Here is a 25695-nt window from a genome sequence, read left to right on the forward strand (position 1 = left end):
ATTTAGGTAGCACATTCTTTTCATAATTGCATGAATTTCATATCCTTATAATACTGCTAAGTTTTAAAAAGTATTTTTAGTGCCATTATGAAATATCCTAAAATGAAATTTGTAACCGAACTCTTGAACTTGCACCTTTGCTCTAACGGAAATCTTGTGTCCTCCGACCATTATCCCCTGTACCTCCACCCATTTGTCTCCAGCGACCACAATTTGACCTGCTACTTCTAGCAGTTAAGCTTTTTAGATTCCCTGTGTGAGTGAGTACTGTGAGATTTATCTTTCTGTGCAGTTTTATTTAGCTCCTCTCTAGGTTCATCCATGATATCACAACTGACAGGTGTCCCCCCCCCCCCCCCCCCCCGCTTTAGAGCCCTATAGTATTCCATTGTATCTATACCACATGTTCTTTATTATTGGTGTACTGATGGGTGCTTAGGCCGATTCCATAGTTTAATTTTGGCAATAGTGCTGCAGTGGCCATGGGAGTGCAGATGTCTTTTATATGTGGTGTTTCTGTTTCCTTTGCGTGTGTGTGTAAAAGTGGAATTGCTGGCTCGTAGGATAGTATAGTTCTATTTTAAAAAATCTGAGAAGCTTCCTCATTGTTTTCCTGAATAACTAATCATTAATGTTTCTACTAGTTGTGTGGTTGTCTTTTCTGTCACCAACACGTCACCGTTTGTCATTCCGCTCACAGCCATTCTAACAGCTGTGCGATGGCTTCTCATGGCAGTTTTCACTTGTGTTTCCTTGTGACATTGGTGTTCACATACCTGCTGGACAACTCTGTCTGCCTCTGAGAAATGTCTCTTCAGAACCAGCTGCTTTTTTCTGTGCTAGGAAGTTGATTCAGTTCCGTATGTATTTTGTATATTTATACCTGATCAGGTGAACGGTTTGCAGATGCATCTTCCAGTTCCACAGCTTGAATCCTCAGACCCTGGGTTGCTTCCTTTGCTGTGCAGAGATTCATTAGTTTGATGCAATACTGTCTGTAGTTTTGTTCTTTTGCTCTTGCTATCTGTGCTTTGGGGTTTGTAACTCAAAAAGAGCAGCAGCAGAAGCCAAAACTTTGTCCCAGATCAATGTCATGGAGCTCTACCTCTTTGCTTTCTACACATGGTATACACTTTCAAGTCTTATATTTAAGTCTGTAATAATTTTGAATTGAGTTGTTTTATGTATATGGTGTAAGACAAGAGTCCTAACTTTATTCTTATGTACATAGGGTTCTAATTTTCCTAGTACTATTTATTAGGGACCATCCTTTTCCTGTTGTGTTTTCTTGGCATTTTTGTTGAAGATCATTGGTTATAAATGTGAGTATTTGTTTCTGAGCTCTTCTTTTTCATTGACCTGTGTGTTTCCATGACTGAACCACACTGCTGTGATTACTACAGCTTTGTGATATACTTTGATTTTTAATTTTATTATATTCATTTATATGTGTGTACATGCCCACATGTGCTCGTGTGTATGTGTGTGTGTGTGTGTGTGTGTGTGTGTGTGTGTGTGTACACATGTACCTGTGCCAAGAACAGGAAGCAGCCCAAGCCAATTTAGGCATTCTGCTTTGGATTAGACAGGCACAGCTACTGGGATAACAGGCATTAGTCCCACCAGTCTTTCTCTTGACACTGCTGTAATATAAACTGTTGCCTTCACTCAGAGGCTGTGCTCATGTCCACTGCATTGTTGCTGTGTTGAGATCTCCTTTCTCTGTCATCACAGAAAATTCTGTGTACTTCTTTAGTGCTGGATCCTCTCCATTGAATGCCAGGTCACCAGCATTCTTAATTAACTGTATTGTTTTGGTAGAACATATCCTTTAGTTTTGTAAGACTATGAGGTCTTTAAAAAAAGGAATATGAGGTTTTTGGAGCTGTGCTACCGAAGATGTCTTTATTCTATCTCTATACTGCTGTGGATAGCTCTATGCTGTGAATGTGTTTCTCTGATTGGTTGATAAATAAAGTGCTGATTGGCCAGTAGCCAGGCAGGAAGTATAGGCGGGACAAAGAGAGAGGAGAGTTCTGGGAATAGGGAGGCTGATTCAGAAGTTGCCAGCCAGACAGGAAGCAAGATGTGAAGGCAGAACTGGGGAAAGGTACCAAGCCACGTGGCTAAACATAAATAACAATTATGGGTTAATTTAAGTGTAAGATCTAGCTAGCAAGAAGTCTGAGCCATTAGGCCAAACAGTTTTAATTAATATAAGCTTCTCTGTGTTTGGGTCTGAGCGATTGTGGGCCCAGATGGGACTGGAGAAAACTCCAGCTACACTATACTTCATTAGTTTCATGAAGTATATGAATAATTGTAAGTTTGAATAATTTCCCATAACTGTTTAACCATTCTATTGAGGTATGGTTTACATATACAAGATGGCTCCCGTGCTTACATTCCTTCCTAAAGGCCCATGTAACTTCTGTTGAGCTCACAGAGCTCCTGGTGGTGTTTCTTGGAGCAGTTTCTGCTGAGGATGGACTTTCTCCCTTATCTCAAAGTGTTTCTTTGCTTGCCATTATTTGTGAAGGATTTTTACTGCCTATAGAATTCAGGGTTGATGGCTTTGTTTGTTTGTTTCAGGACTTTAAAGATGTTCTTCCATTGTCTTTAGCTGTTATGGAATCTGCCATTCAAAGTGTTGTTCCCAAGTGCCTTGTGCTGCGCGTCACATGCCATGTGGCCTTTTCCTTTGCTTTGCAATTGGCTCCTTTGACTAGCAGCTTGTTGATGGTAGGCTAGATGCAGTTTCATTGGAGACTTTATTTTTGGGAACCACTGATCTTCTTGAATCTGTATGTCTTTTGCCAAATCTGTTTAAGTCACTATTCAGTTTTGAGGGAATTTCCCCTCCACCTCTTGGAACCCCAGTTATCCTTATATTTGAGCTTTTGATGTTATCCAGAGTCAATGAGTTCATCTTTGTGGTTCAGTTTTATTTCTGTCTTTCAGGTGTATGATTTCTGTCAGTGAAAGTTACAGATACTTTTATTCTTTTCTATTTTTCTATCACACTCACCTACCAAATCTTTTATTTCACATAATGTAGAAATTAGTTTTAAAATTTGTGTCATAAATTTTTTTTTTTGAGATCTCTTATCTTTATGGTCATTTCAAGTGTCTGTCTTTTACCTCAGGGAACATAGTCATAGTTGAATTAAAGTTCTAACTAATAATCATAAGCTCTGAGTTATTTGAGAGTGGAGTGCGTTAATTTTTTCCCAGTAGATTAGATCACATTTTCTGGGTTGTATATATGTCAGATATTTTGGGATTGTGGTGTTTTTATTATTTATTTTTTAATTTTAATTTTTAAAAGAAACATCTTATTATTTTTCTCAGGCTGCCCTTGAACTTCTGTGTTGAAGGTATTCTTTCCTCAGTCTCCTAAGTAGCTGGGACTATAGGTACATGTGCCTTGCATTGTGTATTAAATATAGTTAATACTATCTTGTATAGATCTGAATTCTTTTCAGTTCTTCTTGAGAGGCTTGGTGTTTTTGATTTTATTGGTGGTGTCCAAACACCCTGCCCCCCTGCTTTAGTTTTGGATTTCTTGTCTTCTGTAAGAGATGGCTCAAATATTGGGTCACATTTTTCAGTCTTTGTGATACTACCCTGAGTTTTTCTTACATGTACAAAGTTAAGGGGTCAGCGGAGGCTTAGGTGATGCTCCTAGTGATTAGAAGATTCTTGTCTTCTGTTGTACTGTTCTGAAGAAGCACCAGATGCTTCAACAGATTGGTGCTGTCAGCCAGTCTGTCTCTGTTTATTCATTAGAATTTATGGATAGTTGCTTCTGTCCCTTGGCCCCCAGAGTTTGTATTTATAACCCAACTTACTTTAAAGTCACCTTTAGGCTTTGATGTTAAGTGTGAGCGAGCTCTTTCCTCAGGAGTTCACCTGGTGTGATATTGAAAAGCTCTTAGAGATGAGACTGGAAAGGGATGCTAGGGTACACAGTTGCAGCCAAGGAGGAAGCATGCAGATTTAGAACCCCTCCTCAAAGTAGCCTTTATGTTTAGTTAAAACATGAGTTGTTGAAGAAGAGGTTAGTGGTTGAGAGATCTATTAGGAAACTCCTGTCATCTTTATGCCACATTACTGCGATAACCTGAATTCAGACAGTTAGAATCAAGCCGGAAAGGAGGGAATCTATTTAGGAGCATTGTGAAATTAGAATAGACAGAATTTGGTAAGATAGTAATGGAGGGAAACAATGAGACGGCTACTGTTTGCTGCTGAGGGGTGGCAATGATGTCATTAAGCTGGAGGTAGTACACAGGGGAAATTTAGTTTGAGGAGAATAAGAAATTGAATTAGAAACATGTCACATTCTGAGTGAATTCTTGCCAGTATTACTCAGCAGGAAGTTGAAAGTTGAAGAGCTTTGGAGAGCAGGGTTAGAGACAGAGATTTAACACTCTGAAGAGAGAAGTGAGGCAATCTTAAGACCAGAGAACCTTGTGTGTGGTAGAAAGGTCAAAGGAGGAAGAGGACTCAGCAGGAAACCTGAGAACTGGAGAGTCCAACTCAAGAGTCAGGAGACTGATGCACATTGGAGGCCAGGGTGAAGCATTTGTACTCAAAGGGTAACCTACATTCACATTAAACAACAAAACCAAACCAAACAACAAAAAGCATCCTCAACCAACCTAAGACTAAAAATATTCTCCCAAAGCTTGAGTTTGTCTTAGCAGTTAAGTAATGAAGCTTTTCTTCCCTAGTAATTCCAACGGTTTTGCTTTGTTATAGTGATGGATACAAAATCACGTTCCAACAGAGGTTGTGAATTAAGACTGCGTTGTTAACCTCAGAATGAGAGACATGACATAGTGGCTAGCAGCTTGAAACGGGCATGAGGGAGCAGGCCCAAGCCCCTGCTTTTAGGTGAGAGCTGTTGGGAAGGCAGCTGTGGTGACCTTCTAGAGTAGACAGGATGAAGGTGAACAGGCAGGAACTCAGGTTTACATATGCATTTTGGCCACTAACGCAAGGACAGCACAGGTGTGGAGAGGAGTCTGTCTGTGTGGGAGGGTCGGGAGTTAAGGTACCGAGAATGACAATGAAGAGCTTGATGGTTGTGCTTCAGTTACGGCACAGGAAATAGCTGGAGACGGACCTTCCTTTAGACATCAGCTAGAAAAGCCAGCCTTCCTACTCTTGCATCTACTCGAAAGGTATTGAGACATGCCGGGAGAGGTCACCCAGGAGAGAGTAAAAACAGGGAAATAAGACTATTATTGGAGACTGTTTTACTTCAGTGAATATTTGCTGATTTTTTAAAGGATCAGCTGAAAAACTGAGCAGTGCATTGACAGCTTCTTAGAGGACAGGGATATGTGTATGATCTGGTGAGCCACTCGTTTTTGGGATGGAGGCCCTGAAGGGTCATAGGATATGTGATTTGTACATATATAGTACCATCCCACAGGATTGCCACTCTACTGTGAGTACAGTTATAATTCCTTTTTCTTAGATACTTGGCTAAAACAAATTCAAATCTTATTTGGAATATGACAACTTTATTAAAGGCATCTAATTCTTGTACAAAAATTATATAAATATGTCCTGTTTAGGATATGGTCAAAATGAAGTAGAAGCACAGAACTTACTGTATCTACAGGGACTTCTGGTATTGCAGTTTTTAGGAACTGACTTTGTGTGTCTGTGCTTACTGTATTTGAAAAGATAAAAGACAAGATTCAATATTTTTAGTAGAGATGTTAAAATTTTAAAAAGTGGGGTACGTGAGATGGTTCAGTGGGTAAAGACAGTTGGCGCCAAACCTAATGACCTAAGTTGGGTTGTCAGAACTTACACGTTGAAAGGAGAGAACTGTCTCTCATGAGTTGTCCTCTGACCTCCACATAGTGTCATGCCACATTCTCATCCCTCCATAAATAAACAAATAAGTGTAAAAAACACCTTAAAAATGAAGTGAAAACGCTAGTCTTAAAAACATAATTGAAATTAGGATATTAATAAATGAATTTAGTAGAAGATTAGATAGAGCTGAAGGGAGAGTTAGTAAAGTGGTAAAAGTCAGAAAAGAGGATGGAAAACACAGAAGGGCTTGAGGGAGACAGAGATAATGAGGACATCAAGTTTATAATTGCAGTCCTATGTAGGGTTGAAATGCACAGAAGTAATATTTGAAAAGAGGATAATGAAAACCTTTCCCAAACTGATGAAAAAAACAACAGATTCAAGAAATTTTATTGACCCCCTAAATAGGATGAAAAGAAATGCATTCCTTGAATATGGTGGTAAGTCTGCAGAATATCAGAGATAAAAAGTTTCCAAAGTGCTAAGGGTGGGAAACAGCATACTTTCAAAAGAATTAGAGACTAACAGCTGACTTCTTGACAAAAACACAGGGGTTAATAAGACGACAGAATGACATTTTAAGCTCTGAATCTAGCTGAGAGTCTAGAATTCTGAATCCTGCCAAAAAAATCTTAGGAGAACAAAGACTGCATACAAATGTTTCACACTTGTTCAAAAGACATGACTAGTGGCTGGCATGATGGACAACACAGATACGCAAATTTCCATCACTGCAGAAAACAGTGTTCTTAAAGATATTTTCAAATGAAGCAGCTGGGAGTGTAGCACAGTGGTACTTGTGTGACATGCACAAACCCTGAACTTCAGCCCTCACTCAGCAAAAAACCAGATAGCATGAGAGTATCTTGGATAGCATTCTGCCCTCATACAGATAAATTGCCATATTCCTACAGAAAAATAAAGTAAATGCTGACCTAAGAATAAAGTTTTAAAACCCAAAACTTTTCTCTTTTTCTTTTTCTTTTTTTTTCTTTTTTTTTTTTTTTTTTTTTTTTTTTTTTTTTTTTTTTTTTGGTTTTTCAAGACAGAGTTTCTGTGTAGCTTTGGAGTCTGTCCTGGAACTCTCTCTGTAGACCAGACTTGCTTCCAACTCACAGAGATCCACCTGCTTCAGCCTCATGAGTGCTGGGATTAAAGGCACGTGCCACCACCACCTGACTAAACCCAAACTATTTTATCTGTTGTAAGGATATATACATACACACATACACACACACACACACACACACACACACACACACACACACACACACATATATGTATACATATCTGTGTGTGTGTGTGTGTGTGTGTGTGTGTATGTGTGTGTTTGGCTTTGGTTTTGGTATTGACTGCACAATAATTTTTAAAAATTTTTTCTAGAAGTTTAAAAAAACTGGTATGTTTTTTTCTTTCAGTATTTGATATAAGCCATTTTGTTCTTTGCTTTTCTTTATTGGAAGACTTTTAATTATCAATGGAGTTTCTTGTTATATACCCAGATTTACCATTTTTGAGTCAGTTTCAGTAGTCTGTATCTTTCTATTAATTTTCTACTCATGTAAGCTTTCTAATTGGCATCTAATTATTTATGTCTTTATATCCTAGTCCCTCATAATCCTTTTAATTTCTGTAAGGTTTGTAGGGCTGGCTCTGTTCTATTCTTGGACTGTGGTCACCCTATGGAGACAGAATGGACCCTCCTAAGTAGCAGGTGGGGTTTCTGTACAGAAAATACCCCCTAGTCCAAGAGAATCTGAGAGAAACCATTACTCTCCGGGAGATTCCTGGAGACTGCAAAGTCAGCCCCAGCCAGTCTGTGCTGGCTTGAGTGAGGCTGCAGAACGATGGTTGGCTTTTAGAATGAATGGCTTAGGGGCCTGGGGAAGAGAGTCCATGTGCTGCCTAGATTTGAGAAGTTTGAATTTCTTCCTGAGACCAAAGGGTGGACCACACATGGACGTTCTTACAGCTTGTTCAGTTGTGGGTCCAAAGGACATTAAGGGAGTTGAGGTTTAAAATAAGTCAATGGAGTGAAGTTCTGTTACAGGCTTCAGCTTTGGAATGAAATTAATTTTCTTCAGTTTTCTTCTCCAGGTTAGATAGTCTCAGCTGGTATATCTTTAGATTTAGTAAATTTCTTCTGTAAACTGAAGTCTGCTATGGGCTTCTCTAGTTCTTCATTTCAGGTTTTGCATTTCCCGCCTGGGAAGTGCCTTCTAATTCACTTAAAAATAGTTTATCTCTCTGTTGATGTTCTGTCATTGTCACTATACCTAAATTATGGTTTCTTTTGGCAGATTTCTAATAGCTGCTTTGATGCTCTATTGGATAAATTATAAACCTAGGATCCTCCATACTGTGAAGACTGTTAAATCTATTCCTTTCTCTGTCTAGTTTACTTTCCCGATTCTTTGCTTGTCTTGTGACTTTTGTTGATGGTATATTCTGTTCTCTGCTTACCTTTTCTTTTCCCTGCTCACCTTTTCTCCCTCTCAAAGTTGGAGGTGGCTGCTCATCTTCCTTTTTTTTTCTTCCTGACTTAGCTGAGTTAATTCCAGTGTCTCTTTCTCCTGAAGTGTGAGTTTTCAGATGTCTGCCTCCCCCTCAGCCTGATTTTATAGTAATTACTTTGGTCAGCATATTTTTTCTCCCCCTTTTTTCTTTTTTATTCTTCTCTTGTACATAATAACCTTGACTGCAGTTTCCCTCTACTTCTCCCAGTCCCCCCACACCTCCCCTCTCCCCTACATCCACTCCTCTGTTTCCCAGTCCCCCCCCCCCCACCTCCCCTCTCCCCTAGATCCACTCCTCCTCGGTTTCCCAGTCCCCCCACACCTCCCCTCTCCCCTAGATCCACTCCTCCTCTGTTTCCCAGTCCCCCCACACCTCCCCTCTCCTGTAGGTCCACTCCTCTGTTTCCCAGTCCCCCCATACCTCCCCTCTCCTGTAGGTCCACTCCTCTGTCTCCCAGTCCCCCCACACCTCCCCTCTCCCCTAGATCCACTCCTCTGTCTCCCAGTCCCCCCACACCTCCCCTCTCCTGTAGGTCCACTCCTCTGTTTCCCAGTCCCCCCACACCTCCCCTCTCCTGTAGGTCCACTCCTCTGTCTCCCAGTCCCCCCACACCTCCCCTCTCCTGTAGGTCCACTCCTCTGTTTCCCAGTCCCCCCACACCTCCCCTCTCTTGTAGGTCCACTCCTCCTTTGTCTCCCAGTCCCCCCACACCTCCCCTCTCCTGTAGGTCCACTCCTCTGTTTCCCAGTCCCCCCACACCTCCCCTCTCCCTGTAGGTCCACTCCTCTGTTTCCCCAGTCCCCCCACACCTCCCCTCTCCTGTAGGTCCACTCTCTGTTCTCCCAGTCCCCCCACACCTCCCCTCTCTCCGTAGATCCCACTCCTTCTGTCTCCCAGTCCCCCCACACCTCCCCTCTCCTGGTAGGTCCACTCCTCTGTCTCCAGTCCCCCCACCACCTCCCTCTCCTGTAGGTCCACTCCTCTGTTTCCCAGTCCCCCCACACCTCCCCTCCTGTAGGTCCACTCCTCTGTCTCCCAGTCCCCCCACACCTGCCCCTCTTCCCTAGATCCACTCCTCTGTCCCAGTCCCCCCACACCTCCCCTCTCCTGGTCCCCCTGTCCAGGTCCCCCAACCCCCTCTCCTGGTCACTCCTCAGTCTCCCAGCCCCGCCACCCACCTCCCCTCTCCTGTAGGTCCACTCCTCTGTCTCCCAGGTCCCCCCACACCTCCCCTCTCCTGTAGGTCCACTCTCTGTTGCTCCCAGTCCCCCCACACCTCCCCTCTCCTGTAGGTCCACTCCTCTGTCTCCCCAGTCCCCCCACACCTCCCCTCTCCTGTAGGTCCACTCCTCTGTTCTCCCAGTCCCCCCACACCTCCCCTCTCCTGTAGGTCCACTCCTCTGTCTCCCAGTCCCCCCACACCTCCCCTCTCCTGTAGGTCCACTCCTCTGTCTCCCAGTCCCCCCACACCTCCCCTCTCCTGTAGATCCACTCCTCTGTCTCCCAGTCCCCCCACACCTCCCCTCTCCCTGTAGGATCCACTCCTCTGTTTCCCAGTCCCCCCACACCTCCCCTCCTCCTGTAGGTCCACTCCTCTGTTTCCCAGTCCCCCCACACCTCCCCTCTCCTGTAGGTCCACTCCTCTGTTTCCCAGTCCCCCCACACCTCCCCTCTCCCCTAGATCCACTCCTCTGTCTCCCAGTCCCCCACACCTCCCCTCTCCTGTAGTCCACTCCTCTCGGTCTCCCAGTCCCCCCACACCTCCCCTCTCCTGTAGGTCCACTCCTCTGTTTCCCAGTCCCCCCACACCTCCCCTCTCCTGTAGGTCCATTCCTCTGTTTCCCAGTCCCCCCACACCTCCCCTCTCCCCTAGATCCACTCCTCTGTCTCCCAGTCCCCCCACACCTCCCCTCTCCTGTAGGTCCACTCCTCGGTCTCCCAGTCCCCGCACACCTCCCCTCTCCTGTAGGTCCACTCCTCTGTTTCCCAGTCCCCGCACACCTCCCCTCTCCTGTAGGTCCACGCCTCTGTTTCCCAGTCCCCCCACACCTCCCCTCTCCTGTAGGTCCACGCCTCCGTCTCCCAGTCCCCCCACACCTCCCTCTCCTGTAGGTCCACTCCTCGGTCTCCCAGTCCCCGCACACCTCCCCTCTCCTGTAGGTCCACTCCTCTGTTTCCCAGTCCCCCCACACCTCCCCTCTCCTGTAGGTCCACTCCTCTGTTTCCCAGTCCCCCCACACCTCCCCTCTCCTGTAGGTCCACGCCTCCGTCTCCCAGTCCCCCCACACCTCCCCTCTCCTGTAGGTCCACTCCTCGGTCTCCCAGTCCCCCCACACCTCCCCTCTCCTGTAGGTCCACTCCTCTGTTTCCCAGTCCCCCCACACCTCCCCTCTCCTGTAGGTCCACTCCTCTGTTTCCCAGTCCCCCCACACCTCCCCTCTCCTGTAGGTCCAGGCCTCTGTTTCCACTCAAAACAAGAGCAGGCCTTCCAGGTGGAACTGGTTACAGCAAGACGAGGCACAAACCCTCACATCAAGGCTGGATGAGGCCACCCGGGAGAGGGAAAAGGATCCCAAGAACTGGCAGAAGAGTCGGAGATACTCTCAGCTCCCACTGTCAGGAGTCTCAAAAGAACACCTAGCTACACAACCATAGCATATATACAGAGGACCTAGGTCAGACCCTACAGGGTCCATGATTGTCAATTCAGTCTCTGTGATCCCCTATGAGCCATGCTTAGTTCGTTCTGTGGGTTGTAATCTCATGATGCCTTTGACCACTCTGGGTCCTACAATCCTTCATCCTCCTCTTCGGCAGGGTTCCCCTGGCTCTGTCTAGTATTTGGCTGTGGGTCTCTGCTGCATCTACTTCCATCAGTTGCTGATGATACCTCTCTGATGACAATTGGGCTAGGCACAAATCTAGGAGTATAGCAGAATATCATTAGCAATCATTTCATTGAATTTTTTTCTCCCAGTGATATTTAGTTCTATCTGGAGTCTCTGAGCTGTCCAGCCTTTGGTTCCTGGCCATCCAGGCGGTGTTAGGCATGGGCCTATCTGGGAAGGGGAATAGAATAGATGTTGTAGGTGAACTGGCATGGGAATGGGCATGGAGATCAGGCTGGGTTGGGGGAGGATGGAGAGCGAGTACTGGGAGAGACAGCATTTGGGGCTCGATGTGGAAGCCTAGTGCAGTGGAAGCTCTCTGGAATCTATGAAAGTGGCCCTAGGGAAGACTCTTCTTAGTAATGGGGGATACGGAGCCTGAACTAGCCATCTTCTATAACCAGGCAAGGCTTCCAGCAGTGGGACTGGGACACCAACCCAGCCACCAAACCTTCAATCTACAATCTGTGAGAGTGGCCTACCCATGATTGGTCAGCATATCTTAGTGGTTATTGTATGACTGGTCACAGGTTATGTTTTGATTCTTTGAAAGGAGGCTGCCACCCTTTGTAGGTGGTTCTTCTGAGGCTTGGGAGTACATTTCCAAGATGAGATGGTTTACTGCTCAGCACTGGGTTTTTCTTTCTGAATTTGTAAGACTTCATATTCCTGAAGTGATTACTTGTGGCATTTTCCATATTCTTTCTTTCGTATTTGTGGTCATGTTTATGGTTTTGTGTATGCATAGACTTCTAGACCAGCAGGAGAAAGTTGATATTTTCTTTCTCTCTCTCATTTTCCTTCTGTCTTTAATTTCTTTCTCTTCTTCCCCTCCTAATCTGTCCGTTCCTTTTCTCCTACTCTTCATTCCTTTTTGGTTTTCTAAAACAGGGTCTCACTTCTGTAGACTTAGTTGGGCTCAACTTCTCAGCAATTTTCCTGCCTCAGCTCCTGAGTACTGCTATTGATTGCAGGCACATCACCACGTCAGATTGCCTTCTAGCCTCCTGGTCCTTGGATTGTAGGAATGTGCCATCATACCTGCTCTCTCTTTAGTATTTTTTTTTTTTTAAGACATGGTTTCAGCCGGGTGGTGGTGGTTCACGCCTTTAATCCCAGCACTCGGAGGCAGAGGCAGGCAGATCTCTGTGAGTTTGAGGTCAGCCTGGGCTACAGAGTGAGTTCCAGGACAGGCTCCAAAGCTACACAGAGAAACCCTGTCTCGAAAACCGAGGGGGGAAAAAAAGGTTTCACGTGGGTCAGGCTGGGCTTGAACTTGTGTGAGGAGAACCTACCTTAAACTCTGATTCTTTGGACTCCTATTCCTGAGAGCTGGCGTTGCAGGTGTGCACCACCCTCTATAGACTAGACTTAGGGACTTGTGGATGCTTCATCTCAGTTACTGAGAAGTTCTGATTGCCTGTGTCATCCCTTTGTTATCCCATGTTAAACTTCCGACTCGCCTGCTGACCTCTAGCTTGCTCTGTCTGGTGTAGCAGACTTGAGTTAATTTTGCTGTTGGCCTCACCTGAATTCTTGACCTCGAAGTCACCATTGTTGATTGCCACCCCCACCCCATGTATGGAATTGACTACATTCTTCTCCACGTGGACTCAGTTTCCTCAGCAGAGTAACTGCAGCTTTCAGAGTGTGTCTCTTCAGTAGGAATGGTGCTCCACAAGAGCTGGAGCCACTGTGGGTGCTCCATCTGAAGCACCACACACCACACACTTGTACTGTTCGTACAAGGAGTCAGCATTCCGGTTTGGTGTGTATTTTCAGTCAGTATTTGGATCTTTACATCATTTCAATAGTTTTGTACAGTTTTACCATTTTTTGTTCTAGGGGATAATATTTGCCAAATTCCTTCTTCCACCATTTTGGTTTATTGCCTCTCTCTCCCTCCCCTCCCCTATCTCTTTCTCATTTTAAACATACTTGATTCAAACTGAATTTTTCAGCATATGCTATGAAATAGGAGGCCATTGGCTTTCTTAAGATGATGTTTAGTAGCTTAATGATGGACGCTTGTTGACTAACCTATGTATTTGTCAGAGATTAGTAATAGAATTGTCCTTGTTTTTGCTTCCAGTGAGATATAGTTTGTTCTCTCCTGCCCCAGCTTTATTATTATTGCATTAGTCTTTGCCTTCTTTTACTTTTCCCAGGTCTTGCTTCTCGTAAGCTCCTTAGCTCTGCAGAGTTTAGCTTGTCATTAATTAAGAAAGTGTCTTTTGACTTTACTCCTTTCTTCCCTTCATCGCACAGCGTCACGGATTCACCTGGCCTTGCTGCTCCTGAGGGCGAGACTAGGCTAATATGAGTGAGAAAGTACAAAACTCCAGGTGCTCAGGCTCCTCAAGTGTGTCACTGGTACTTTGTGGGACCTTGCTTTTTCACGTTGTGGCTGTAGTTACCTGGTTTGCCCTTGGCTCCCTCCCACTTCCCTTATTTCCTACCAGTATGTGTTTGTTGTAATTTGTCTTCTGTTCTGATAGGCTGTGCTTTGTGTGTTGTGCCAGCTTTAGAGGCCAGAGGGTCTCAAGGTATCACTTCATGTGCTCATGAACTGTCTCCAGATTTACTTTCTCAAGTGTAGTGTCTTTTTTTCATTCCTTGTCATGCCTGCCTTTAGATAGGTACCATGTTGGTACTGCTGGTTCATCCCAGCCCTAGCCAACTCTTTATAGACTGGCCATGTCCATGGTGGGATCACCTTTCTAGGTGTTGTTAGCATTGAATCATTGTTTCTCATTCTGGAAATTGTCGTGTTCCTTTAATCTGTCAGGGGAGTATTGAGGGTTTTTCCAGGGTTCATGAGCCTTCACAACAATGCTACAAGGAAGGTAAAGTTTTCTGGTTAGTTATCTTTTTCTTTTGTTGCCTAAATCCTGTGTTCTCTTTCTGTTCTTTGCAGACCTTTAAAAAATGTGATTTCTCTGAATGATCCTGTTTCCCTGCTGTTCTTACTGATGTTCATGGAAACACACTCATCTGTTTAAGAAATGGGACTGGTCAGGCCCATATTCTAGGCACTGTGGGAGCCACTGAGATGCAATGGTGAACCCAACCAAACATGTTTGTGCTTCTGAGGTAGAAATGACAGGAATCTGGTTTCCATAGTGAGGAGACTACAGATGCTGCTGATCTGGGGATATTTGAATTGGGCCTCTGTATCCCACTTTCTTTAACTGCTAGTATCTCTGCTTAATTTTGAGTTCTTCACTGTGTCAGAATTGATATATAGGAGCTGGTTTTAGTTAGTGTTCTGTTGCTGTGAAGAGATACCATGACCACGGCAGCTTGTGTAATAGAAAGCATTTAAATGAGGGACTTGCTTACAGTTTCAGAGCTTTAATTTAGTCCATTGTCATCATGGCAGGGAGCATGGCGGTTGTGCAGGCATGTGCTGAAGCTGCATGCTGATCAGTAGGCAGAGAAAGAGAGAACTGGGCCTGGTGTGGGTTTTTGGGACTTCAAAGCCCACTCCCAGTGACATACTTTCTCCAATAAGGCCACACCTATTAATCCTTCTAATCCTATCAAAGAGTCCCACTCCCTGGTAACAAAGCATTCAAATATATGGGCCATTCTTATTCAGATCACCACAGAGCCCATTCTTAGTTCTGGCTCTTGTTGTTTGATTAACAATTTACACCAGCCTCTCACCTGACCTGACGCTGCTGTTGTGCTCAGACTTACTATGGGAACACATTCTGATCATGAATTTTTCTTTGGAAACCTTTTTCTTGTTTTCTTATTAACTGACTTTGTTAGCTCTTTTCTGTGTCTTTATTTATTTATTTTTATGTTTTGGTTTTTTGAGACAGAGTTTCTCTGTTTTGGTGCCTGTTCTGGATCTCGCTCTGTAGACTAGGCTGACCTCAAACTCACAGAGATCCACCTGGCTCTGCCTCCCGAGTGCTGGAATTAAAGGCCTATGCCACTGCCCCCTGGCTCTATGTCTTTATTTTTATATTTTTATTGCTGTTTGTTTTTGTTGTTGTTATTGTTATATTTTTCTACTTCTTCTTTGCATTTGTAATGCAGCTCTAACTGATTTGTCGGGAGTGCTCATCCCTGCCCAGGGCCACAGGGCCTCAGTCTCTGCTTCATGGGAATGTAAAGGTTACTTGATTACCCTTCATTTTACTCCCTTCTCTGCTGTAGTAGATCCTTGTTACCCATTCTCATCTTTAGGTAATAGCTGGGTAATGTCTCCCTGTAGATTATCTTCCATTCTTCTAGTATTTGTTGGATTATTCCATGTGCACATGTAGTACCCCAAGTAGAAGTTATCATCTTTTCTAACCCTAGGGCAGCCCTAATGCCCAGCCTCATCACTAGGAACCTACTCAATTTCCATGCTGGTTGTGCTTCAGGTCCTCCTGGTTGCCAGGTCAGTCAGCCAGAGCTACGGAGGACCATGTCAGAGGCCTCTGTTGTTAGTGTCCACTTTTATCATTCCAGTCCCAGCCATTCCTGTTATCCTGCCTCATGTTTCTCCACAAGGTGCAGGTGCTTGTCTCTATTCCATTGAGTTCAGCCTTTCTATGCCAACATGGCTTTTCCTAAAACAACTTTGCTCTGTTGTTCTCTTTTGCTCATTCAAGCTTCAGAAACTCCCTAGTGCCTCTGAAAATCTCAGCTTGTTTTCTAGACCTTCCAACTTGTTTTAATTTCCTTGCCATTGCCTTCCTCCATATAGACAGGACTCTGGCCAAATGGAATTAATGTTGCAAGAATCTGCCTGTGTTTTTCTGTTTGTATGCTGGTTTTTGTTTCCTTTTGCCAGAAGTATGCTTTCCTCACATCTTAATGTCTTAGCTCTTTCTTAAAAACTTTCTCAAGGTTCTCCATACAGTTATCCGTATTTTGAAAACCATGATGCTATCAATTCCTGATGTATATTGCTATGCCCATATGACTTTTTAACCCTGGCGACCATTTGTCTTTCATTTTGCTAACTATTGTGCATTGCACGCATTTGTTAAATTAATGAGGGAATGAGTACATTTCTGTATTAACCCTCAGACAACCTAGATCCTCTCTGCTCTTTTCCTATCCCCTTTTGTTACTGTGTGGATATCTCTTTTGTTTTCTTCCTTGTATTTGGATTAACTTCATCTTTCAATCACTTCATGTAGCCCTAAGTGGACTGTTACCTCTATTTTTGTTTTGTCTCTTCTCTGAGTTAGTAACAGTTTTAGTTTAAAGAAAACTTCAATCATTTGGTAAGGATTGTATGAGGAAAATTTGAGGAATAGAAGATATGGTTCAAAATATCATCTTGATCTGTTTTGTGGAATCTAGCAGGATTTGGTAGTTTGCAAGTATAGACTTAACTCCAGGACTGGTGGCCTGCCAGTAGAGATGAAAAAGTAGTTGTGGTAGTGTGTTCATTGTCATTGTCCAGGTGGTAGCCAGGGCCCAGCAGTACTAGGGTCGCACATTCTTAAGCTTTCATCCGGTACCTATTTCATTACAGCTTTTAGATTCCAGACCATTTTTCAATCATCTTTAAAAACCCTATTTCCTGTTTTTTGTCCATTTCACAAGCTATATAGTTACCTAATTTCTTATTCTCTTCTTCATTGCCCCATTAATAGAAGCTTTTTAGTTGAAGTGCTCCAAAGGAGCACTGTAGTGTACCTTTGAGGGTGAAGACCTTGGATAGACATGCAGCATAGATGGTATAACTACCCAGAAGAGTGTGACACCAGGCCCCAGGAGAACACCATATTGCCTTTGCCATTTAAGTGCTAAATTTCCAAAGGGACAAAAGAAACCACAGGTAACTGCTCTCTAGTCATAGTTTCTTTTTGATTTTAGCTCGTGACAACTGAGCTGCTCAAGGCAGGAAGAACTTTGAGCTGAATAGTAGTGGATTCCTGGATCTGGAGAGAAGAGGCCGCCTTGGAACCAGTAATGAACCATCCTGACTATAAGCTGAACCATCGGCCTCAGGGGACCCCCAGAGGTATTGAAAAGAAAATGGAGCTTGCCTTGGCAACTGGAGACTTGAAATATAAATGGACTGGGTGTGGAGATGGAGGGAATTCTTTGGATTGAGGGAGACTAATTATTTTAATAAACTGTTAAATATTCTCTGGTGTTATTTATGATAGAATTAGGTATGTTCTTATTGTTTTGGTTGATTGCCGTACAGTCATTTTATTTCCTCCAGAAATGGGATAGTCCTTCAACATTTCTTATTTTTAAAGGGTTTGTATCTAGAAATAGCAAAGCATACCAGACCCACACTATTCAGATTTTGCTTCATGCATAGAGCAGTGCTCACTTAGAACTAAGGTCTTTATCTATCTATCTACCTACCTACCTACCTACCTACCTATCTATCTATATCTATCTAATAAAGTCTGTTTTATTTCTGCTGTCTTACCCATTCTTTCCTTTTTTTGTGACTGTTTGAAATCATCATTGGAAAGGTTCATTCTCTTGCTGGCCTTTATAGATAACAGGAGCAACAACAAGAATAGTGAAGGCATAAACCTTCAGTTAAAAAATGGAGAGCTGGTTAACTGAGCAAAGGGTTGATTGTTGCCTCATGTTTCTAGGTGTGCCCTCTGTGGCTGGCCTGCATGGTGTTGGTGCTTCGCCAGGTGACAAAAAGTCAAAGAACAAGTCCATGCGAGGGAAGAAAAAGAGCGTATTTGAAACCTACATGTCCAAGGAGGATGTTTCAGAAGGCTTGAAGAGGGGAACACTTATCCAGGTGCTTCAACCTACAGGCTATTTATCCTCTGAATATATGGGATGACAGCAGTCTTGTGTATTAAACTTTTCCCTGTTCTATGCTGGATACTTTCACATGGTGCAGGGTTTTTGCTTCTGAAACCTGCAGTATGTATCGAGGCGGTAAGTACCACTAGATTATTGTAGGCAAACCTCTGAGATGTGAGAAGAGAGAGCCTTTGTAGCTCATGTCAGTATTGCCTAGGAATTTTATTGGGAGAGAGCTATGTGAGCCATGCTAGGGATTGGTGCAGTTGGGCAAATAAATATAAGAAAATGAGCTTTCCAAATCAAATAACCAGTGTGAGCTGCCAAGACACAAATGGGAAGTGAGGTTGGACTATACCAAACACTGAATTATGACTGAAGCACATGACTACTGAATGGCTGAGAAAAATGGATAAAGTTGTATAGGAAACAGTAAACAGTATTTATGAATGCTTTGTAGTTTGCATAATCTGTTCACAGGCTGTTCATTGGTATGGCTGAACAGATGTTCATTGAACATCCATCTTTGAGCTAGGAACACTTCCTGTTAGGAGAGTGCTACAGGGGAACTTGTGAAACAGTATGGTATAAGGTGGCTTAGGTTTCCTTGGGCATGACATCCAAGGCCGCTAGTAGGTAACAAGACTGGAGAGGGAAGCAGGGCCAAAGCATGCCTTCTTTGAATTAAGCCTGTTTTATAATTCTTGGATAGGAATACTGTCATGTGGTACCTGACTCACTTAAAATTATTGAGTGAGGTCTGGGGAGATGCTTACCACACGAACATGAGGATCTGAGTTTGATCCTAGCACTCCTATGAAAGCTGGGAGGAGTGGTGTGTACCTATAATCCAGGCACTAAGGAGGCAGAGACAGGAGAACTCCTGGGATTTGCTAGCTACCTGACAGCTCCAAGTTTATTTAAAGATTGTCTTGAAAAGCCAGGTGGAGAGTTATCAAGGAAGACAATGTTGACTATTGGCCTGCACACACACACACACACACACACACACACACACACACACACACACACGGAAGACAACAATGTTGACTGAGTCCCATATTTTCTCATTCTGAAAGCTCAGATTCAACTGTGTTTTGGGCTGGAGATTCATTCAAACAATAGATATCAGTTTCTCTGGATTTATCTCCTTTCCATAATTACCTGTGGTCTGTAGCACATATAATTGATGTAGACATTACTAGTTTTTCACAAATCAATTGGTCTTTTTGATTTAGGAACACTATTGGCTTTTTTTTCTTCTGGAGGTCTCTCTCTCTCTCTCTCTCTCTCTCTCTCTCTCTCTCTCTCTCTTTGGAGCTGAGGATTGAACCCAGGGCCTTGCGCTTGCGAGGGAAACACTCTACCACTAAGCTAAATCCCCAACCCCGAAAAGTGTCTCTTAGGAGAGGAGAAACCACATTTAGATACTTGTTCCTTCATTAATGTACTTGCTTGCTTTTCATGGTTTGGCATCCATATACTTCACTTTCCCTGCAAGTGCCCTGGCTCTTCTAGTTCTTGTGTGAGGTCTCGGTGTGTCTTCTCAGTGCTGTCTCCTGTCACCCCTTCCAGGAATGTGCTATGTTCTGATTATCTTGGACTTGTAGATTTTTCCTCTAAAACCTGTGCTTGCTTGGTGTAGTAGCTTCTGATGATAGTCCCAGTACTTGGGAAGCAGAAACAGGCAGATTTTTGTGAGTTTGAGGCTAGCCTGATCTATATAGCAAGTTCCATAGTGAGACCCTGTTTCACAAAACAAAATCTAAACCACCACCACTACCACCACCACCGGCAACAACAACCAAACAAACGAAAGTGAAATTGAATGTAGGACTCCACCTAGTCTTTGCCCTTGATGTTCTGGTTGCTTCCTCCCACTAAAGTGTGGTAATCATGCTTGCCCTGCCAGTCCATGGTCAGTCTGTACTTAAATGTCCCCCTCATTTCTCTAAGCTGAGTTGGTTACTACCTTCATGAATTCAGTTTTGTTGTCTACATGTTGAAACTATTACCTTTGTTTGGCTTTTATGTTTCCCCAAATAGCCTGTTCTTTTCCTTAGTGGTATGGTCATGCATATTCTACAGGTTAGCCTAGTGCAGAGGACTTGGCTGAAGCTTAATAAACTTACTTTGAAAAAAAAAAAAAAAATATATATATATATGTTACTGGCTGAATAAAGATTGAGAGACTACCTTTTGAAGAAGGGTGAAGAGAACTTCAGTTGTTAGAACCTGAAAGAAAAATAGCTTAGGATTTTGATTATAGTTGTATACCTTTATGAGATAGGGTTAGAACAGTGTTCTGTAATAGTATTAATTAATTAATTCCTTTTAATTTTTGCATTTGAAGTGACTTTTTACTGGCATTAACACAAAACAAAAGATCTGATCAATATAACAGCTCATATTCCCAGGAGTTTGTAAGTGATTCCTCCTGGCCTATGACATCATAAGCCTCCACAGCCAGAGGCCCTTTCACCCTCCACCCCCCACATATGAGAACAGTTGTTCTGTGCAGATGGGATGAGGAATGGGTTCCAGATATGAGGTCACCATGAGAAATATACAACATTGTAAATAAGATTTTCATAGGCAGAGAAACAGACTACATCTGCTTTTGGATACAAACTTTCTGTGTGTAGTCGTCTGGGTAAGGTAAAAAGCTAGACAAGAAACCGTATTTTAATGCCATTGGAGAATATTAAGCATATCAGATATACTTAGAAACATCTGTCAACTTTTGTATTCAGATGTAAATATGTCAGGACCTCCTTTTTCCCCATTAAGAGAGAAGTCTTTTATTGATAGTAGGCATCTTAAAAATTGGTATAGGTATTAGTTAATGCCATGACAAAAATTTGAGATTTCATTGTTTTATAGGAAAGAGGAGACCACAGTGACCAAAGAAACCTCTTTTCTGTATTTGGAAATGAATTGCAATAAGACATGATTCTGTTCATGTAGTTTTCTCAATAAACAGTTCTCATGTCAGTTTGTTATTACTCTGTGCTTAGGTACATTATTGGTTGGTTGTTATAGGAGATGCTGTGAGAGATGAGAGCATGATGGACATGCCTGGAAGGAGATCCAGAGTAAGGGATAACCAAAGTGAATCCAGATGATGCATTGACTAGTGGAAGTCTAGAATGAGCCCCCAGACCTACTAGAGGCATGATGTCAGGAGTCTTTCTGGAGTAGAATATTGGTGAGGTGTTGTTTTGGACCACTGAAAAGCCCTATTCAAGGAAGACAGAGGACATGGCGGTCTCATTTCTAGGAATTTCACTCTTTGTTAAGATTGAGGTCAAGGGCTAGAGAGTTTGCTCAGTGGTTAGGAGCACTGGCTGCTCTTCCAGAGGACCCAGGTTCAATCCCAGCACCCATAAGAGTGGCTTCCAACAGTCTGTAATTCCAGACTCAGAGGATCTGCCCTCTTTTGGCTTTTGAAGGCACTGCATGCACATGGTGCACTGAAATGCAGTCAAAACACCCACACACATAAAGGGGAAAAGATTGAGGTCTGCTTGAGTGTGTATTAAAGACAGGAGCAGTAGAGGTGACAGGATGGAAGGAATACTTAAGAAGAGAGGCGGCATTCAGAGTTAGGATCCCAGGGACAAAGGGAGAACTTCAACTCTGCAGACATTAGCTTAATGAACTTAAGAACCATTTCTTGACAGCCTAGGTAGTGTCGAGCATTCGGGAATAAGCACTAGAAAAGTCACTGGGGAGGTAGGCAAAATAACTATAGTAATGACAGAAATTATAGGCTGGATCATTGTTTAGAGAGAAGGATGAGAGAGACTAGATAGAAGCCACTGTACATAGTGTGGTTAGGGAAGACTTCTGTGAGACCTGAAGGGCAAGAACGAGCCAGGCATTTTCAGCCTTCAAGAAAGATTATAGAGAGAGAGATCAGTGAGTGGAAGAATGGCACTTGATGGTTTTGAGCATCAAGAAAAAGCAGCCTTTTGAGACATAAGGGAACGAAGGGAGAGTTAGGCAGCAGTGAGGTCATTTAGGGTTTGAGACTGTGTTAGGAACTTGGATTTCATTTGGAGGACAATGGGAAGTCACCAAAGGGTAAGTAGGAAGAATGCAGCCTGTCTAAAAACTGTCTCTGGCTATTGTGAGACAAGTAGACTTGAATGGAGGCTGGGATTTCACTTAGAAGGCCTTGAAATCTACTAGCTAAGAAATATGGAGACATGAAGAGAGAGAGGACAGGGTGGTGACCGTGAGGAGAGAAGTGGATGGCTGTGGACACGACATGCTGAGGATTAGATGTGGACTGGGAGGCAGAGGGAGAAATCCAGGATGATTCCTAAGCACCTGAGTGCATCAGGTGAAGGCCTGATCTTGCTGTTGTTAGTCAAGCTAAGAATTGGAAATGTGCTGGTTTGGGGGATGTGTAAATGTGTGAGGAGGCTCTGGTGATGACTGTAGCCAAGAGGCAGTTGGGAGCCTGGATTCTGGAACCAGACTCTCCAGACTTACCTCCTCAGTGCTCAGTACCTCATCTGTAACAAATGAAGAAAGGAGTATCTGTATCATAGTTGTGGGAGTTAAATTAGGCCATAGCTAATTTAATTTAAATTAATTCATTAGCTGTTAAAAGTGCATGGCCCATATTCTACCCATATAAGTAAGTAGTGTTTGAGATTGTTTTTAATTACTGTCAGAGGAACATCTGTAATTCAACTGAGGTAGTTGCTGTCCTGTGGAGACAGCTATCTGCAGTTGTATGTCTTAGGTTTTTTTTCTTCAGTGGCATTCTGGTCCTTGGGTATAGGCAAGGAGAAGACAAATAGTTGGGGTCACTTGAGAGATAGGCCTTTTTGATTGTGTATAAGAGGAAATGGGGACCCAAGGCCCAAGGTTTTGTGAAGCTAAGGGATAATGGCAGGTAAAGACTACTAGTTAGCCAAGGAGGTAAGTAACCATAGTAGAAGGATAGTGGTTGGTAAATTCTTTGGAGGTAGATTTATGGGCTGTGGCATGGAGGTCTTAGTGAAACTGGCCTTTTATTTGGAATTCCCATGGTAAGTGAGATGGAATTATAGAAGACTCCAGTTGGAAAGAGTGATACTGGACTTACTGTGTGTTTGAAGTAATTTGATAGTAGGGTACAGTCAGTGGAAACGGTCACTGGGATGAGTGGAGACAAAGGTGGCTTGAGTGGTTTGGTTACTGATGTGGCTTCAAAGCCTATGAATGTTTGCAGGTATTGGGAAAAGAGGGAAGGCAGTGGCACTTTCGTCAAAATATTAGTGAACTAGCGCCACGATCAGGAAGGTAGAAGCTGTACCAAGTCTATGGTGTGAACTTCAAAAGGGTTTTCGAGAAAGAATATAGGAACAAACTAATTTTAAATCCATTATGGGGAAACAGTCTTCACCATTCTTGAGACATTCTCTTTGACAGCACCCAAAGGATCCAATGACATTAGAGTAGAGCCAGGTTCTGAACAGGTAAGAGTTTGCAGGAGCATTCAGAGCAGGGTGGGAAGTACATGAACATGATCTTCTTGATCATTGGTCAAGCTCCAGGCTTGGAAAAGTTTGAACAAAAGGAAAGATAGGGAATTGGGTGAGTTCTGGAAAGACAGAAATGCAGGCCTCGGCCTCCTTCTGGTGAGACATCCTCTGCTGGAAGATTATTTCTTGACAGGCTTCACTCTTACCTTCTTCTTTCAGGCTGCAGGGACAACTCTGGTCTGCTGAGGACCTGGTCGGAGTTGCCTGTTTCTACGTATGACCGTTCTCTCTGGAGTCTGTTCCTGATATCCAGTTCTTAAGTCAGATTTCCAAGTGCAGATCTGAAGCTCTATACTTTAATCTATTGTGAGGTTTGGGATAGAGAATCAAGAGCTTTCTGGTGCTTTTAATATATTTTCTTTTAAGTGGAGCCTAAATGCAGACCTGAACAATGTGTGTTTTTCCCCTGAGCCCAGCCTTGGCTTCTCTCAATGTTCTGCAATTAAAGGCACATTCAAAGTAAGAGGCTAACCCTTCACTGAACTGAGAAGGAGATGATAAAAGAATAGGAATTAAAAAAAAAAAAAAAGGTTAGAAAAGGGTGTCTGAAATTGGAAAATGAAATGCTTAAAATTCTGTTTCAGTTCACTGAAGGCTTTCCCCCCCAAGACTGTCCATTATTCCCTCTTGTCTCATCATGGTACATAGTGCCTGTCAAACTAGTTGCCGGAAAATATTTGTTGAGTGTATGAGTATTTAGAAAAAAATGTTATTTCTTTTTCCTGAAGGAAACTTTAGGAAGAAACAATTGCTTTAGAAGTGAATTTCCTTCTGCACTTTTAACAGGGAAGCTTGAGGCAGCTTGCCATCCCCATCTCCCGGCCCCTCCTTCTGTATCTGTAAGCAGAGTTCTGGCAGGATGGGGAAGAGTGACTGTTGGACCTCTTGCCGGCTCTTGCTAACACTACACCTCTATTGTCCTCCCCTCTGGCTTACCTTCACCATTTGCTTTTCTGTTATATACCATCTCCTGAGCCTTTCATGGTGTCCTGGTTGAAAGTATGCTGTAGCTATAACTTCAGAGCATTCCACACATTTTCTTTCTCAAGGGACCAAGCTTAGTTATTATTCAGCACCCTATGTGGTCTGCTTCGGGTTTTGACCATAATCACTATTTGACAAATTGTTAAGGACTGAGTGATCATTTGTGATATTCTAATTGGTGTGTTAAGATGTGTACCATGGCATGGAAATTTGTAATTTAAACACCAGTGAAAGAAATAAATTACTTTCCATTTACTTTTGTGCCTTCACCTATCTTGTGAATTATGTGCCTTTGAGTCATTCATTTTAGTGGGAAATGTTATTTAAACACTTTCTCAAGTTATCCTTTGAGTCTTCCTTCCACGTGTCCCAGTGGCCTGCCTGTGAGTGCAGCTGGAATCTAGGGAGGTTATGGTTTCCTGCAAAGACCCGCAGCACTGAGCTGCTGTTGAGGCCTGCCCCAGCTGCACCCCTGTACATAAACAGAAGCAGACCTTGACTTGGTGCTGGAATCATGAAGTGGAAGGCTCACTGGGTGGCCTAGCCGTGGAGCTAGCATGCCATTTGCACTAAGAGCTGGTTATGAGCCGTTTTGAATTATTAACTCATTCGGCTCTGCAGAGGGACCATAGTAAAACATGTGCATCCAGTTCCTTGAGGCCAAGTAGCCACTTAGAAACCAATTTGAAAAATAGCCGCAGAGACGTGCCATTGTGCAGAGATCATAGGAACTGAGAGAGCAAAAGGACAGCTAATGTGAGGCCTAGTCTCCAGATAGCCTTATTCAAGTCAAGGTTTAATGTGAAGACAGTAGTTGTCATCCCCTGGTCTGTCAAGTGCTGTTCTGTCTTAAGCTTTGCCCATCACAGCAAGATGTCAGTCTGAGCTTCCAGTGTTTGAACTCAGTGTCTGACACACCAGCCTCAATCAGTTTTCATGCATTTAACCCATCGTTCTCATAAGTCTAACTTGTTTTCTGAATCGGATTGTTTAAGAACTTTTTATCAGAGAACAGCATACAGAGGAAAATCATAACTGTCCAGTGAGTTAGATTTTTCACAGGTTTTTGTTTTATTTTGTTTTAAAGGGTGTATTGAGAATTAATCCAAAGAAGTTTCATGAAGCCTTCATTCCTTCTCCGGTAAGTTTTTAACTTTATAATAAACTTAATGTCATATTGAATA

General features: G+C 43.1%; 1 protein-coding gene across 3 annotated transcripts in view; it reads left to right on the forward strand.

The window, feature by feature from the left end:
• Dis3l2 (DIS3 like 3'-5' exoribonuclease 2) overlaps nucleotides 1-25695 on the forward strand; it is a 328899-nt gene that overhangs the window by 19832 nt on the left and 283372 nt on the right. For all 3 annotated transcript variants that reach the window (XM_036173185.1, XM_036173187.1, XM_036173186.1), the window contains exons 2-4: nucleotides 17076-17223; nucleotides 17822-17979; nucleotides 25599-25652. In XM_036173185.1, coding sequence (XP_036029078.1) covers nucleotides 17172-17223; nucleotides 17822-17979; nucleotides 25599-25652 — 264 coding nt within the window. In that variant the 5' untranslated portion in view covers nucleotides 17076-17171. The remainder of the gene's footprint in view (nucleotides 1-17075; nucleotides 17224-17821; nucleotides 17980-25598; nucleotides 25653-25695) is intronic.

The sequence above is a fragment of the Onychomys torridus genome, chromosome 23, assembly GCF_903995425.1.
Source record: "Onychomys torridus chromosome 23, mOncTor1.1, whole genome shotgun sequence".
NCBI lineage: Eukaryota > Metazoa > Chordata > Mammalia > Rodentia > Cricetidae > Onychomys > Onychomys torridus.